Below are 15,581 nucleotides of genomic sequence, written 5' to 3'. Positions count from 1 at the left end.
TGCTGTCTCTGATTGGTCCGTTCAAGACAGAACTTAAGATCCTCAATAGCAGGAATAGACTCTGGAAAATCTGCAACAATTAAGCAGAAATTAATTTCCCATGAAACAACCAAGATAAGATTACATGTAGTATGATACATTAATAGAGTTTCGTTCTCACCTCGTATGATACTGAAGAGCTCCTCGATTCTCATGTTTACATAGATACGGCAGAAGAACTGCTGCATGTGACAGTGCCAGCGCTGGAGGAGAGCATTGGTTGGCTGACCCCCTGTGCCTTCTGTAGGTGTGGCATCACTGCCTACCTCTTGCACCTTACTGGCAAACACCCTACTCAGCCATCCCAAAACCTGCCCCAACCACTGGAAGCACAGTGATTTATTAGTGTTATTTTAGATGAGAGTCCATCAATAAGACTAACCACAATTTCTTAATTAACACTATTTTAAATGGACACTTCAGGCTTGAATATTAAAATGTAAAAACCAAATCCACCATATGCTTGAAGCAAATTAGCTCAAAATCTTGCTTATGCTCACCAATGAAAACCAACAACTAAGACTATTTTAATTGGGTTAGTTCACCCCAGAATCTAAATTATGTCATTAATAACTCACCCTCATGTCGTTCCAAACCCGTGAGACCTCCGTTCATCTTCGGAACACAGTTTAAGATATTTTAGATTTAGTCAAAGAGTTCTCAGTCCCTCCATTGAAACGGTGTGTATGGTATACTGTCCATGTCCAGAAAGGTAAGAAAAACATCATCAAAGTAGTCCATGTGATAAAAGAGGGTCAGTTAGAATTTGTTGAAGCATCAAAAATACATGTTGGTCCAAAAATAGCAAAAACTACGACTTTATTCAGCATTGTCTTCTCTTCCGTGTCTGTTGTGAGAGAGTTCAAAACAAAGCAGTTTGTCATATCCGGTTCGCAAACGAATCATTCGATGTAACTGTATCTTTTTGAACCAGTTCACCAAATCGAACTGAATCGTTTGAAACGGTTCGCGTCTCCAATAAGCATAAATCCACAAATGACTTAAGCTGTTAACTTTTTTAATGTGGCTGACACTCCCTCTGAGTTCAAATAAACCAATATCCCGGAGTAATTAATTTACTCAGACAGTACACTGACTGAATTGCTGTGAAGAGTGAACTGAAGATGAACACCGAGCCGAGCCAGAAAACGAACAAAAGATTGACTTGTTCTCGAGTCAAGAACCATTTCTGTCAGGCGCGTCTGATTCGAGAACGGAGGAGCTGATGATACTGCGCTTGTGTTGTGTGATTCAGCGTGAAGCAGAATGACACACAGAGCATCTGAACAGAACTGGTTCTTTTGGTGAATGATTCTGAACTGATTCTGTGCTAATGTTATGAGCGCGGGTAAACCGAAGGCTTGAATCAAGGACAATCATCGCAAATGACATCCTTACGTCGAGCGCAAAAGAACAGGTGAACCGTTTTCTTCAACCGGTTTATTGAATCGAACTTTCCGAAAGAACTACTGGTGATCCAAAAACCGATGCAACCTGTTCTTGACTTGTGAACGAGTCAATCTTTTGTTCGTTATCTGGCTTGGCTCGGTGTACATCTTCAGTTCCCTTATCGAGTGGGTCTCTCGACATTACGTATGGGGAAATCCATTTCCTCTAAATTATGAAGTCTGATTGAAAAACTGTTTTGCTTGCAAATAGCTAAAAACCTCAGAATCTTTTTTCTTCACTTGAGTCTGGTTTCGCCGTGGATTCATGCATACAGAGCGGAAAATTGTGGAAAATGACCCCCTCTCGCATTCCGGTGATTTTTACTCTTAAAATGTCACTTTGCCACATGTGTGGTGGGCCCATTGATTTCCCGGACACACATGACCAGTGGGTGCTGTGCCTGAGTCGGGCTCACGCATAGGCGGCATTCGAAGGATCGGGATGTCTTTCCTGTGAGGAGCTTCCCATCGAGATCCTTCATGCAAGGCTGGCTGTTACCCGTAACGGTGGCCCTGTATCTCCTGCCTCTCCCCCGTCCGCTGCCATCGAGCTGTGAACCGGGAGACTGCAGAGAGCTCTGTTGACAGATTCTGTCGAGGTACTGGCATCGGCCCAAAGCCCACGCCATCCTCACGTGGAAGATCCCCTCTCATACTCTGAGGCCAGTTACCACCCTCCACTAGAAGCGTGGGAAATGGTCTAGTTTGGATATGACGAGGACGACGCCATGTCTACTAATGCCTCAGACCCGGGAGCATGGTCCGAGGCCCCTCCTGAAGCCGCCCCCGCCTCGCTGGATGCGGAGCTTACGGCAATCCTCGCGGTGGCAGATATGGAATTGGAGTGGACAGCCCCCAAGGAGCTGCCGTCTAAGAGATGGATGGACGGTTCCTTCCTCGGCACGGGCTGTCAGGCTGAAGCCCCACAGAGACCCGCGCCCTTTTTCTCTGAGGTCCACGAGGAACTCACCCGGTCATGGTGCTCCCCTTTCTCAGCCCAAGCCAATGCACAGGGGACCCAGCTGCTGAAGACAGTGGAAGGGGCGGAGAAATTAGGATACACGCGACCGCCTCCCGTCGAGGATGCTATCGCGGCCCACCTGGCGTCTTCTCCCGGCTGAAAAAATGCCTCTTTGCCTTCTAGGCCATGTCGAGCTACTGCTCACATCGCCGAGAAGGCATACAAATCGGATGGACATGCAGCATCTGCCCTCCACACGATGGCAATCCTACAGGTCAAACTCGGCTCCTGGGGTCCCTGGACGATTGAAGCCCGGACCCAGAGTGGATCAGGAAGCTGCGCACGGCGGCGGATCTCGCTCTCGCAGCGTCGAAGAAGGTCACACAGAGAATCGGCCGCAATATGAGCAGCCTTGTGGTCCTGCATTGCAATCTGTGACTGACGCTGTCCGGCATGCGCAATGCCGAAAAGAGGCAGTTTCTGGATGCGCCGGTGAGCCCCACCAGTCTTTTCGGTGTCGCGGTGGAATCTCTGTCTGAGAAATAGGCCGAAACGGTCTCATCCCCCCCCCCCCCCCCCCCCCCTGCAGCGAGGTCCAGGTCTTCTTCAGCGCAGCGCCCGGCGGGATATATCAGGCGCACGTTCCAGGGCGCAATAGAGCGCCGTGAGCCAGAGCCACCGTTCTGCCAGGGGCAAGCCCCGTTTTGGTACTAAACATGCCTCTAGCAGCAAAGGGCGCCCAGCTGGCAAGGGGGAAGAGAGCTAGGGATGTGTTCGTCGGACCCGCGCCGAAGAGGGCGTGTTCCCGCCCGGAGTTCGTCAACAATGTAAATGTTGTGAGAATGAAACCGCTGTGTTCTGTTTCAATAAACATGCATTACATGCCTCAGCAAATGAGCTTTCTTCCTCCCTCTACTATTACCTGCTACATAAGCAAAGCCTCTCCCCCGAGAGACGCTTCGCAAAGTGGAAGCTCGGGGAAACCCGAGGAGGTGACTATGTATGATCCCGTGCAAGAAGCCGCGGACGAGTCACCTGCCATTCATATAGCGGTCATATAGCGGTCCCCGGTGGCTGGTGCGCAGACCCTGTATTGAGTCATCTGAGCGCGTGGGCAAAGCTCCCGGCGGCATCTTATTGGGTGATCAACACGATAAAACGTGGCTATACGCTCCAGTTCACTCGCAAACCACCCTGCTTCGGTGGTGTGATTATGACAGAAGTATCAGAACAGAGCACCCCGCTGCTACGGGCAAAAATCTCCTCTCTCCTGGCCAAACAAGCAGCAGAGATAGTGCCCGAGGAACGAAGAAATTCCGTGTTCTTCAGCCGTTATTTTCTAGTTCCGAAAAAGGACTGAGGTACAGTATTGTTCAAAATAATAGCAGTACAATGTGACTAACCAGAATAATCAAGGTTTTTCGTATATTTTTTTATTGCTACGTGGCAAACAAGTTACCAGTAGGTTCAGTAGATTCTCAGAAAACAAATGAGACCCAGCATTCATGATATGCACGCTCTTAAGGCTGTGCAATTGGGCAATTAGTTGAATTAGTTGAAAGGGGTGTGTTCAAAAAAATAGCAGTGTGGCATTCAATCACTGAGGTCATCAATTTTGTGAAGAAACAGGTGTGAATCAGGTGGCCCCTATTTAAGGATGAAGCCAACACTTGTTGAACATGCATTTGAAAGCTGAGGAAAATGGGTCGTTCAAGACATTGTTCAGAAGAACAGCGTACTTTGATTAAAAAGTTGATTAGAGAGGGGAAAACCTATAAAGAGGTGCAAAAAATGATAGGCTGTTCAGCTAAAATGATCTCCAATGCCTTAAAATGGAGAGCAAAACCAGAGAGACGTGGAAGAAAACGGAAGACAACCATCAAAATGGATAGAAGAATAACCAGAATGGCAAAGGCTCAGCCAATGATCACCTCCAGGATGATCAAAGACAGTCTGGAGTTACCTGTAAGTACTGTGACAGTTAGAAGACGTCTGTGTGAAGCTAATCTATTTTCAAGAATCCCCCGCAAAGTCCCTCTGTTAAAAAAAAGGCATGTGCAGAAGAGGTTACAATTTGCCAAAGAACACATCAACTGGCCTAAAGAGAAATGGAGGAACATTTTGTGGACTGATGAGAGTAAAATTGTTCTTTTTGGGTCCAAGGGCCACAGGCAGTTTGTGAGACGACCCCCAAACTCTGAATTCAAGCCACAGTACACAGTGAAGACAGTGAAGCATGGAGGTGCAAGCATCATGATATGGGCATGTTTCTCCTACTATGGTGTTGGGCCTATTTATTGCATACCAGGGATCATGGATCAGTTTGCATATGTTAAAATACTTGAAGAGGTCATGTTGCCCTATGCTGAAGAGGACATGCCCTTGAAATGGTTGTTTCAACAAGACAATGACCCAAAACACACTAGTAAACGGGCAAAGTCTTGGTTCCAAACCAACAAAATTAATGTTATGGAGTGGCCAGCCCAATCTCCAGACCTTAATCCAATTGAGAACTTGTGGGGTGATATCAAAAATGCTGTTTCTGAAGCAAAACCAAGAAATGTGAATGAATTGTGGAATGTTGTTAAAGAATCATGGAGTGGAATAACAGCTGAGAGGTGCCACAAGTTGGTTGACTCCATGCCACACAGATGTCAAGCAGTTTTAAAAAACTGTGGTCATACAACTAAATATTAGTTTAGTGATTCACAGGATTGCTAAATCCCAGAAAAAAAAAATGTTTGTACAAAATAGTTTTGAGTTTGTACAGTCAAAGGTAGACACTGCTATTTTTTTGAACACACCCCTTTCAACTAATTGCCCAATTGCACAGCCTTAAGAGCGTGCATATCATGAATGCTGGGTCTTGTTTGTTTTCTGACAATCTACTGAAAATACTGGTAACTTGTTTGCCACGTAGCAATAAAAAATATACTAAAAACCTTGATTATTCTGGTTAGTCACATTGTACTGCTATTATTTTGAACAATACTGTATGCGCCCCATCTTAGACCTGAGATTACTGAACAAAGCGCTCGGGAAACGCACGTTCAAGATGATAACTGTGAAGCAGATCCTTGCGCACATTCAGCCCGATGATTACTTCATTGCAGTGGATCTAAAGGATGCATACTTCCACATCCAGATAGCCCCCCATCACAGGCGCTTCCTGCGTCTTGCATTTGAGGGTGTGGCGTACCAGTTCAAAGTGTTGCCGTTTGGGCTCGCTTTGGCTCCCCGTGTATTTACAATGTGCATGAATACAGCATTCGCTCCCCTGAAGCTCAGTGGAATGCGCATACTGAACTATCTCGAAGGTTAGTCATCGCACGGTCAAGAAGCGCTCTCGAGGAACACAAACACAGACTCCTCGCCCATTTGACAGGTTTGGGGCTGTCTGTGAACATTCAGAAGAGCACACTGCAGCCGCGCCAATATATCACATTCCTGGTTATGATACTGGACTCGCGCACTATGATCGCGAAGCTGTCAGAGCCGAGAATCCAGTCGATTCACAATACACTAGCCCTCTTCATTCAAGGCAGAGCTATCGCCTTAAGAACATTTCAGAGGTTGCTCGGTCTGATGGCGGCTGCAGCCTCCATCTGCAGACTGGGCTTGTTGCACATGAGACCGTTTCAACACTGGTTACACAGCCGAGTGAAGCTGCAGGCGTGGAGAGTGGGAACGGAACTCCTTATCATAACGTGTTCATGTTTGAGACTCTGGCGCCTTGGTTCGGCACGACCATATTCGAGCAGGGTGCTGCTACGGGCAGAGTGGTCAGATGTGTAGTGGTCACTACGGATGCATCACTATCAGGCTTGGGAGCCCTATGCGATGGCAGACCAGCTTTCGGTACGTGGCCAAGGGGTGGGGAGATGTGCTGGCATATAAACTGCTTGGAGATGGAAGCGGTTCATCTAGCGCTGCAGAGTTTCCTTCTGTTTGTGAAACACGGTCATGTTCTCATCAGAACGGATAACACGGCGGTGGTGGCGTACATCAATCGCCAGGGAGGTTTGCATTCGCGATCCCTGCAGGGATTAGCGAGACAGCTGCTGTTATGGACGGACAGGGTACTTCTGTCGATTCAAGCAGTGCACGTACCGGGCAGTTTGAATTGTGGAGCGAACATGCTGTCCAGGGACGGCATTGTACACGGAGAATGGAGGCTCCATCCGCAAAGATAAATATGATCTGGAATCTGTTTGGCAAAGCGGAGATCGACCTCTTTGCGTTGCAAGAGAACGCCCACTGGGGGGGACGTGCTGTCCAGCCACTGGCCCAAGGGATGGAAGTATGGTTTTCCCCCAGTCAAGTTAATGCCGCTGGTGCTGCAAAAGATAAGGGAGGAGAGATGTGCGTTGATCCTGGTAGCACCCAAATGGCCCAACCAGCCGTGGTTCCCGGAACTGGTGAACATATCGCGGCTTCCCCCGTGGCGGATCCCGCCGAGAAGGGACCTCTTATCCCAGGCGAGGGGCACCATATGGCACCCCAACCCAGAGCTTTGGGACCTGCATGTGTGGCAGATCAGCGTGGAGTAAATCAGCGAGTGCTGCAGACAATAGCAGAGGCTAGAGCCCCTTCGACGAGGTGTTTATACACTCTGAAGTGGAAAGTATTTGCTAACTGGTGTGTTGACAAAAATGAGGACCCCAGGAGTTGCGATATCTCCATTATTCTGACCTTCCTACAGGAACGTCTGGATGCTGGCAGTTCCCCATCTACAGTGAAAGTCTACGTGGCAGCTATCGCCGTTTTTCGTGACTTGCTAGACGGCCATTCAGTGGGGAGGCACCCCCTGATAACGAGCTTCTTCGGGGAGCTAGGCGGCTTGTCTGGGACCGGTCGTGCTTAGTGCGCTGTCCGACCCACCTTTTGAACCTGCTTATAGACCTGTGTGCTTATAGACAGAGTCAGTTATTTTAGTAATAGCAATGGTTGAGGTATTCATTCACTATCTAATGTGGCCCCTTTATTATGCCCGCATTGTAAGCCGGCAGTGTATTCCCAAGCACCAACATATTGCTGCATTTTCCCCATATCACACCAGTGTTGCTTATCTGGGTGCACGGGATTAGGATGGTGTAGGAGCTGATTTGGATATCTGCCAAGAGGGGTTTCAACCAGGTCCGGTACCCGACCTAGAGCTAACACGCTGTAAGAATTAGTGCTTATGCTCTTCTGTGGCTCGATGCGAGCTGGGCCGGACAGTATTTCCCACACGGCGGGGGTTTTATTGTTCCCCACACGTAATGTCGAGAGACCGACTCGATAAGGGAACGTCTCCGGTTACTCACGTAACCTTAGTTCCCTGAGAGGAGGGAACGAGACATTACGTAACCTGCCATGTGTAAAACCTTCCAGCCTCATAACTCTCGTTCAGTCGAAGATTCTGAGGTTTTTGGCGCCCGTCTTCTCCTATATTGATGTCTGTCAGCCAATCAGGTGAGGGCGAGGGTGCCATTGGCTATTTGCAAGCAAAAGAGTTATTCAATCAGATTTCATAATTTCGAGGAAATGGATTTCCCCATACGTAATGTCTCATTCCCTCCTCTCTGGGAACTAAGGTTACGTGAGTAACCAGAGACGTTCTCTCTTCACAGCAGTTCAGTCAGTATACTGTTTGAGTACATGAATTACTCCGGGATATTGGTTTGTTTTAATTCAGAGGGAGTGTTAGCCACATTAAAAAAGTTAACAGCTTAAGTCATTTGTGGATTAATGCTTATTGGAGACCGTTTCAAACGATTCAGTTCGATTTGATGATGTTTTTATTACCTTTCAGGACATGGACAGTATACCATACACACAGTTTCAATGGAAGAACTGAGAGCTCCCGGACTAAATCTAAAATATCTTAAACTGTGTTCCGAAGATGAACAGAGGTCTCACGGATTTGGAACGACATGAGGGTGAGTTATTAATGACATAATTTAGATTTTTGGGTGATCCCTTTAATCAATGTTATGATTTTGTCAGCTTTTTATTGTACAGTCCTGTTTTTTAGGCAAATATTATGTACTTGCAAAAGTTATTACAATGAGTAGATAATAACAACGTAATAACACTGATCCTAAAGTCCATTTACATTAAATTAGTTACTTTTGTATTTGTACTTGTTTTTGAAATTCTTGGTTAAGTACACTTCATATGAGCATAGTTTAAAATGAAGTGCAGCTGTTATTTTTAGGATTGACTGTTTCTTAACCAATCAACCATTTCAAATAGAAAAATTCTCACTAATTTGTACAGTGTATTAAAAAAATATATTATAATAATATATTATAAAATATATTATAAAAATATATTATCATCTTCTTATATCTAGTTCTCGTGACCCCCTGATCTGCACATTTTGTATGTCTCTCTTATCGCATCAGATGTTTGTTCTATTCGAATGAAAGTGCCCTGATGCCACAGGATATTCTGCCATGATTCCAGTTTGAAGCAAATGTATGTTCCATTCAAAAGTGCACTGAAGAGTTTAAAATGTATTTATTTACCGAGCTATATGATGTCACACTTGTCTGTGTGTGAAGACACTGTGCAGTGCAAATCTGTGAATAAATGTTCCAAAGTAAAGTAAACTTCAACAGGTTTCAGAGCACTTCTAATGAGCTGATAATCTGAATTAGGTGTGTTAACAAAGAGGGACATGCAAAATGTACAGAGCTGGGGGGTGCGAGGACTGGAATTGAGAACCGCTGATCTACCCCATATTTATGGGGTCTTTTACATACGACTGCTGCACAGACTTTGGGTTCAGGATCTGCTGAACACCCCCAAACCCATAATAAAAAACTTGAAGTGTTTTTACACGTGTAGAACTTTTCAAAAGATCAAATGTTAATGTAATGATATAAATTATCATTATTTAAAGCTGCCACACATCAGAATTTGCACACACTTCTAGTCGTTCTAGTTGGCAGAGGTTTTGTGCAGACAAATCAACCTAATTTAAAATCTACATGAATCAAGTTACACATTTCGGACTCTTAATGGAATTTTTACATAAATTTAAACCCTTGTGCATAATTTGAAGCATCAACATTCAAGATCATACCAAATTAAACATCTTCTGCTTTGTAACTGTTTGAAAAGTGTTTACATCATTGAAGTCTGTGAGAAAAGAGCTTTCGTATTCTCCCCTGCAGCGCTGCTCCATCCTCTTCTCTATCAGCTGGTGCAAGATGCTGGTCACGGCCTCTGAGCTCACACGCTCCAACAGCTGTAGTGTGGAGCTGAAATGAACATTATAAGATATTAGATAAGAAATCTTCATCAGACATTTATGAAGACATTATATATCCTAGCAATCCACCTCTCCAAGAAAGTACTTGATGTATTTGATATTCTTTAAATGTTACTGTTATGCAGTAATAGCTATGGATGCCTATGAATGTTAGCACACATATTAATGTTTTATTCTGTTGAGTATATAAGAATTTTGAAGTTAACTTTTTGAGTCCATTTCATTAGATAAAATATTGTAAATACTTCTCCATAAATAAAATCAATCCATATCACTATTGTCTGTTGTGATACTGATTAAGATGCAAAACAAAAATGTTTTGCACTGAGCACATTGCTTCTCCTGTTGTTGGACACAGAAAATGTATTTTAATGTGTAAAATGAAACATACTATATAAAATACTACTGGGAATACTGCATGCTTTTACAAAAAAAAAAAAATTGTAGTAAACTGTATGTACTGTATAATATGCTGCATGCTAGAATTCCATTTCAAAGACTTGCACAAATTAAATGATACAGACATTCAGCTCTCTTACACCACAGCAACATTATGCAAGTAGTGATTAAACAACAAAGGAAAGGGCAGCATCTGTAGTATTATCAGAATGGTACAGTATTTCTCTTCAACTCACAGTATGTGGCTGAGCCCTTGAAGCTGCTCTAGAGCTTCCTGACACCAACACAGGTGAGGGAGGACGGCACAGCCTGGGCACAAACCACCTTCATCATGGCCCTCCTCAGCCTCCACTGCTTCCCCGGCCTGACTCATGTGTACGGAGAATGTGCGGCTGTAAAACTCTAACACACGCTCTTGCAGCACAGGTGGAGGAGAGAACAGAAGAATGGCACGAATGACAGAGAAAGCTCTCTCTGTCAGACCACAGGCCCCTGGACCAGACAGACCTCCACGACCCTCATCCTGCCATGAGCCCAGTCTCTCAAGACCATCTTGAGAAATAAAAGAGATATTAACACAGTAGACTCAAGAAACACTGGACAAAAAAATCTGGTCACAATTTCCCCTTAAATCCAAAATAAAAATTATAAATAATACATTAAGACATCAGAACTTTTAGATTTCACATTATGGAACGTAAACATTTAAGGAAAAATATATCAGTGTCTAGGAAAAAAGCTTCAAAGTTTCAAAATACAACTTACTACAGAACTCCATTGACTTTACAAAAACAATAGCTCAACACCTGAAGGGTCAACTAAGGGGATTATTATTATTAATTATAAACATAAATATTATAAATTAATATATTAAAACAAGAGAGACAGAGAGAATTATGTTGGGCAGTTGAGAGCAACTATTCTACAACGTCTCGATTTTAGAGTTTCAACCAGCAACAAAAAGTACACTTTATATAGTTTACTGTAGTTTTATAGCTTTTCTAATAAAATTAAGTCAGCTATGTCACAACTGCAACAATAAACAAACTCTATACTTTTCTAACATCTGTTTTTCAAATACACATAGGCTGTTAATAAATGTAAATATATTTGAATAAAAACAGTTGCCAAACGAGTAGGGTGTGAAATACCAAGGAAAGGTTGCAGCTCTTGGAGAAGGTTTTGGAAGGCTTCTATTAAAGCCTTTGCCCTGTCTCTCTCCTGTGACTCCCCCTCTGGCTGCTTGAGCCCCGTCCAGAAGTCTGGTGCAACAGAAGTAGTCAAACGCACCTGCAGAGTCTCAAGCAGCCAACCTTCCACATACTGACCCAGTCCATGTACACCCAGCAGGGCCAAGGCTTCAGAGAGAACCTTATCAGTAGAAGCATTTGGTGGCACAGGAGACACCTAAGAGAATCATGATTGGGTTTCAACGTTTTCCAAAGGTACTTGCTTTGTTAATGAAGCTACAATTAGAAGCTGGATTTAGACCAGACGCGATTTCAGCAACCGTTTTTACCCAGTTACACCGTATTATATCTAACACTCACCAGTGCAGATGTCACTGTGTCCCAGGCTGCAGAAAGACCCTGCGGCATCGACTGGGCTTCGTTCATTCCTCTCTCAGGCTGTAGTGTAAACAATAGTCATATACCCTGGGATACAAGAATAATGTTTTGTCACGTTACCATGCGTATATTTTCATTTTACTCCATGACTGTGTAATCCAAAATCATATGATCAAAGCATTTAAATGATTCTCTTTAGACATAACACCTACAAATTACAGCGCTATTCTTCAAACGCTTGTCGCTCGCAGATGACGACACGCTGACGTTGTTTGTAGTAGTAGTAGTAGTAATAATAATAATAATAATAATAATAATAATAATAAATAGTAGTCTTATTATGTTGAATAAATAAAACATGTATAACAAATAAATAAATAAAACTATTAGTACTGGTAATGACAACAACAACAATAATAAAAAAATAATAAATAATCATACGTGCAGGTAGTGCGCAGGTATTTGGCTCTATTCGAGATTAATATTTAAATGTATCTGACTGTATTGTTTTTACTATCCTAAATTCTAAAATAAAAGCCTAACGGAAACCGACGTGATGACGCTTCTTGAACGTTCCTATGGAAACAGGAGGGAGACTTGACTTAATCGCTGCTGGGCTTCTGGAATGTTTTCTTTAACGTTACTCCCCTCGCAGATGTGTTCCATTTAACGCTCAGTAAAGTTAGTGGTTTGCTAATTCAAGCAAGAATCTGACTCACAAGGTACAACCAACAAACAGACTTCAATGCTAAGTTGCATGAAACGCTCTTAGTGATTAAACTAGTGCAGGCGGGCCTCTTCTTGTAGTTACAGAGCTAGCCTGCTAATCAGAATGACCCAGCAAGGAGCAGCGCTGCAAACCTACAACAATGAGCTTGTCAAGTGTAAGTAGACATCGACCTAAAAAATATTGTTTTCTTTTTGATATTACTTTCTTATAGTTGTATGTTACTTTGTCATGGGTATAAGAAACTTGTATTCAGCTAGTCTACGCTACCAATTGTAGTCATTATAGTAGCTTAGTAGTGATTAGAAGACTTTTGTGACACCTGTCATCCTGTGCCTTTTTTTCTTTTATAACTAACTGAGGGCAAAGAAGACGTGTGTTTTTGTGAGAGACGTAAATAGGCATTCCTTTAAGGCTTCAGTGGTTTAAAAAAGTATTTGGACATGTTTAAAGTTTAGTGTCATTGCATTATCAGAGGTCAGTTCTCTTTTCAAAGTTAATACAGGTTACCAGCAGAGTAACCAGAGTTCATTACAAAAACTGTTTGTAACCTGTTTCACCAACATTTGAGAAAGCAGAAAGTGTAACAAAACTTTTTCTATATTCACTTTCAACATTACAGCTGTTCTAGTTTAATGATAAAAGGTAATACATTTATATTCCCAAAAATTTCCTCTTTTAAAACAAAGTGTTCTTATGCTATTTGTCTTTGTACAAACAAACGTATTTCATATTGAAAAGAAGTCTCTTATGCTCATGACGGCTGTATTTATGTGATCACAAATACATTAAAAAAACTGTAACATTGTGAAATATTACAATTTAAACTAACTGCTTTCTTTTTAAATATACTTTAAAATATAATTTCTTCCTGTGGTGGCAAAGCTGAGCTTTTCATCCATTACTCAAATTTTTAGTGTCACATAATCCTTTAGAAATCATTCTGAACATATTTATTATCAGTTTTGGAAACTATTATGCCACTTAATTCTTTTGGAACCTGTGATACTTTTTTAGGATTTGTTGATAAATTCAAGTTCAGAAGAACAGCATTTATTCAAAATAGAAAACTTTTGTAACAATATAAGGCTTTCCTATCATTTATTTATCTGTTTAACACATACTTGCTGAATAAAAGTATTAATTTCTTTAAAAATAAATAAATACTTTTAAACAGTAGTGTATATAGTTACAGAATATTTATATTTTGTGCTATCTTAAGTGCTATTTTTGGATGAAATAAAGAGAGAAGCTTAATAGACTTTTACATAAAAAAATAAATAAAATCTTACTGATCACAGACCTTTTTAAAGCATGTGTATATACACACACAAACTTTAGGGTCTAGAGATGCAAGTTGAAACAAGCTGAACAGACGGCCTGTCCATCAGTACATTTTTAGTTTCACAATCATTGTACATTGTGATGGATTAATATTCACAGAGTGACCTGACAGCTTGAATCAGTGGTTGATAAAGTCCTGCACATTATTGCTTCAATTAGTAGGAGGAACTGCTGAGCAAGCCTTCGTCTGCAACTTATACATACTCCCTTACAGCAATCACAACATGAATGTAAAGAAACGCAAGGAAAACATTATTTTCGGCATGTGCCTGAAGCCGCCTTTTAATTTCTTCTTAAAAATTGCCCCCTTCATTCTCCTCGTCTTTCTCAGGCATAGAGGAACTGTGCTCTAAAAGAGAAGATTTAAACCGGCTGATCCAGCAGGAGGAAGCAGAGAAAAGTCGTCTGCAGCATGATATCCGTGTGCTGACAGAAAAGCTGAGTCGTGTGAACGAGAGCCTGGCACGCCGCCTTGCTGCCCGCGCTGACTTTGACCGCACCATCGCGGAGACAGAGGCAGCATACATGAAGGTAAGGACACAGTCAACCTGTTTTTAATATTTCATGTTCTCTTCATTGGGAGGGGAACAAAACTATTGTGTAATATAACTATGTGTTTGTTTGCTGGTTTTTATTGTTTTTGTAATACTTGTATTTGTAAAAGAAAATAGCCTAAGATGCTGACATTAAATAAAAATATACTACTACTAATCGGGAAGGATCAGAAAAACCAACAACTACTGTAGCTTTATTAATGTTGCACATATGAAAACTTAAAGGGTTAGTTCGCCCGAAAATTAAAATTCTGTCATTACCCTGATGTCTTTCCAAACCCATAAGACCTTTGTTGATCTTCAGAACACAAATTAAGATATTTTGATGAAATCTGACAGCTCTCTAAACCCTTCTATAGACAGCAATGCAAATATAATGTTCGTAGTAAGGACATCGGTAAAACAGTCCATCAGTGGCTCAACTTACGTTTTTGCGAAACTACTTGCGAGAATACTTTTTGTGCACAAATAAAACTAAAATAATGACTTTATGCAACCATTCTTCTCCCCCAAGTTACGTCTTCCACCATTTTAGGTGTATATTAGCAAATTAATCATCCAGGTCGATATACTGGTTTGTCAGTACATTCAAACTTTATTAGATATAATATAGTCACTTCTACATATTAAAAAGATCTAGCCTCTACTCTATAATTAAAATGTAATTATATATGTTGTTGGTTAATAAAAAATAAAAAAAAAGATCTACTATCCTCTTTAGTGTTTTGAAATAATGATGCCAGTGTTTGGACAACTGCAGAAAACGCTTACATAAAGCAATTTTTTTTTTTTTGTTTGGTTCGGTTTAAATTGAACTTTTTTAGCCTTTGCCAAACTGATGAACTTCAGTCTCAGTGCAAGTGTCATTCTTGTTTGACTAAACCTGTTCTCTCTATCTCTCAGATTCTTGAAAGCTCTCAGACACTTTTGAGTGTTTTAAAGAAGGAAACAGGGAATCTGACCAAAGCCACTGAACCAAGAAGCAGCAAAGATCATTGATTAATGTTGAATATTTCTATTTGTGTGTGTGTGTGTATACATTCCATTGTTATCCTCTCTAACTTCTTCTCTTTTATCTTTACCAGCCTTCCCTTTTGTAATCAACATATAAATTCAGAATATAACTTCTCATTCCTATTTGGAAGTTCTGTATCTGATGTATAGGTTATAAATTGTTTTGATATAGCTTGGTGTCTGGTGTAATGTTTTAATAAAGATATATTGTGAATTTTTGATGTTTTTAAAGGGAATTTCTTTATGTAAAGATTAGCCTTCTAAGA

General features: G+C 41.8%; 2 protein-coding genes across 2 annotated transcripts in view; one reads left to right on the top strand and one right to left on the bottom strand.

Annotated features, from left to right (window-relative positions):
• LOC127957625 (anaphase-promoting complex subunit 2-like) overlaps positions 1-11,935 on the bottom strand; it is a 13,519-nt gene extending 1,584 nt beyond the window's left edge. Inside the window, exons 1-7 of the mRNA XM_052556248.1 lie at positions 11,889-11,935; positions 11,659-11,763; positions 11,260-11,515; positions 10,345-10,660; positions 9,566-9,698; positions 161-362; positions 4-70 (exon numbers count right to left, since the gene is read on the bottom strand). Of these exons, the coding sequence (XP_052412208.1) occupies positions 4-70; positions 161-362; positions 9,566-9,698; positions 10,345-10,660; positions 11,260-11,515; positions 11,659-11,724 (1,040 nt within the window). The 5' untranslated portion in view covers positions 11,725-11,763; positions 11,889-11,935. The remainder of the gene's footprint in view (positions 1-3; positions 71-160; positions 363-9,565; positions 9,699-10,344; positions 10,661-11,259; positions 11,516-11,658; positions 11,764-11,888) is intronic.
• A 294-nt stretch (positions 11,936-12,229) lies between these two features.
• On the top strand, positions 12,230-15,534 carry LOC127958719 (microtubule nucleation factor SSNA1-like). The gene is made up of 3 exons (XM_052557691.1): positions 12,230-12,560; positions 14,079-14,278; positions 15,205-15,534. Exons 1-3 carry the CDS (start codon positions 12,509-12,511, stop codon positions 15,298-15,300), a joined length of 348 nt encoding a protein of 115 aa, XP_052413651.1. The 5' UTR covers positions 12,230-12,508; the 3' UTR covers positions 15,301-15,534.
• Positions 15,535-15,581: the final 47 nt, after the last annotated feature.

Source organism: Carassius gibelio, chromosome B5, assembly GCF_023724105.1.
Source record: "Carassius gibelio isolate Cgi1373 ecotype wild population from Czech Republic chromosome B5, carGib1.2-hapl.c, whole genome shotgun sequence".
NCBI classification, from domain to species: domain Eukaryota; kingdom Metazoa; phylum Chordata; class Actinopteri; order Cypriniformes; family Cyprinidae; genus Carassius; species Carassius gibelio.
Note: the sequence above shows the minus strand (reverse complement) of the source record. Positions and strands in the feature narration are given on the sequence as shown.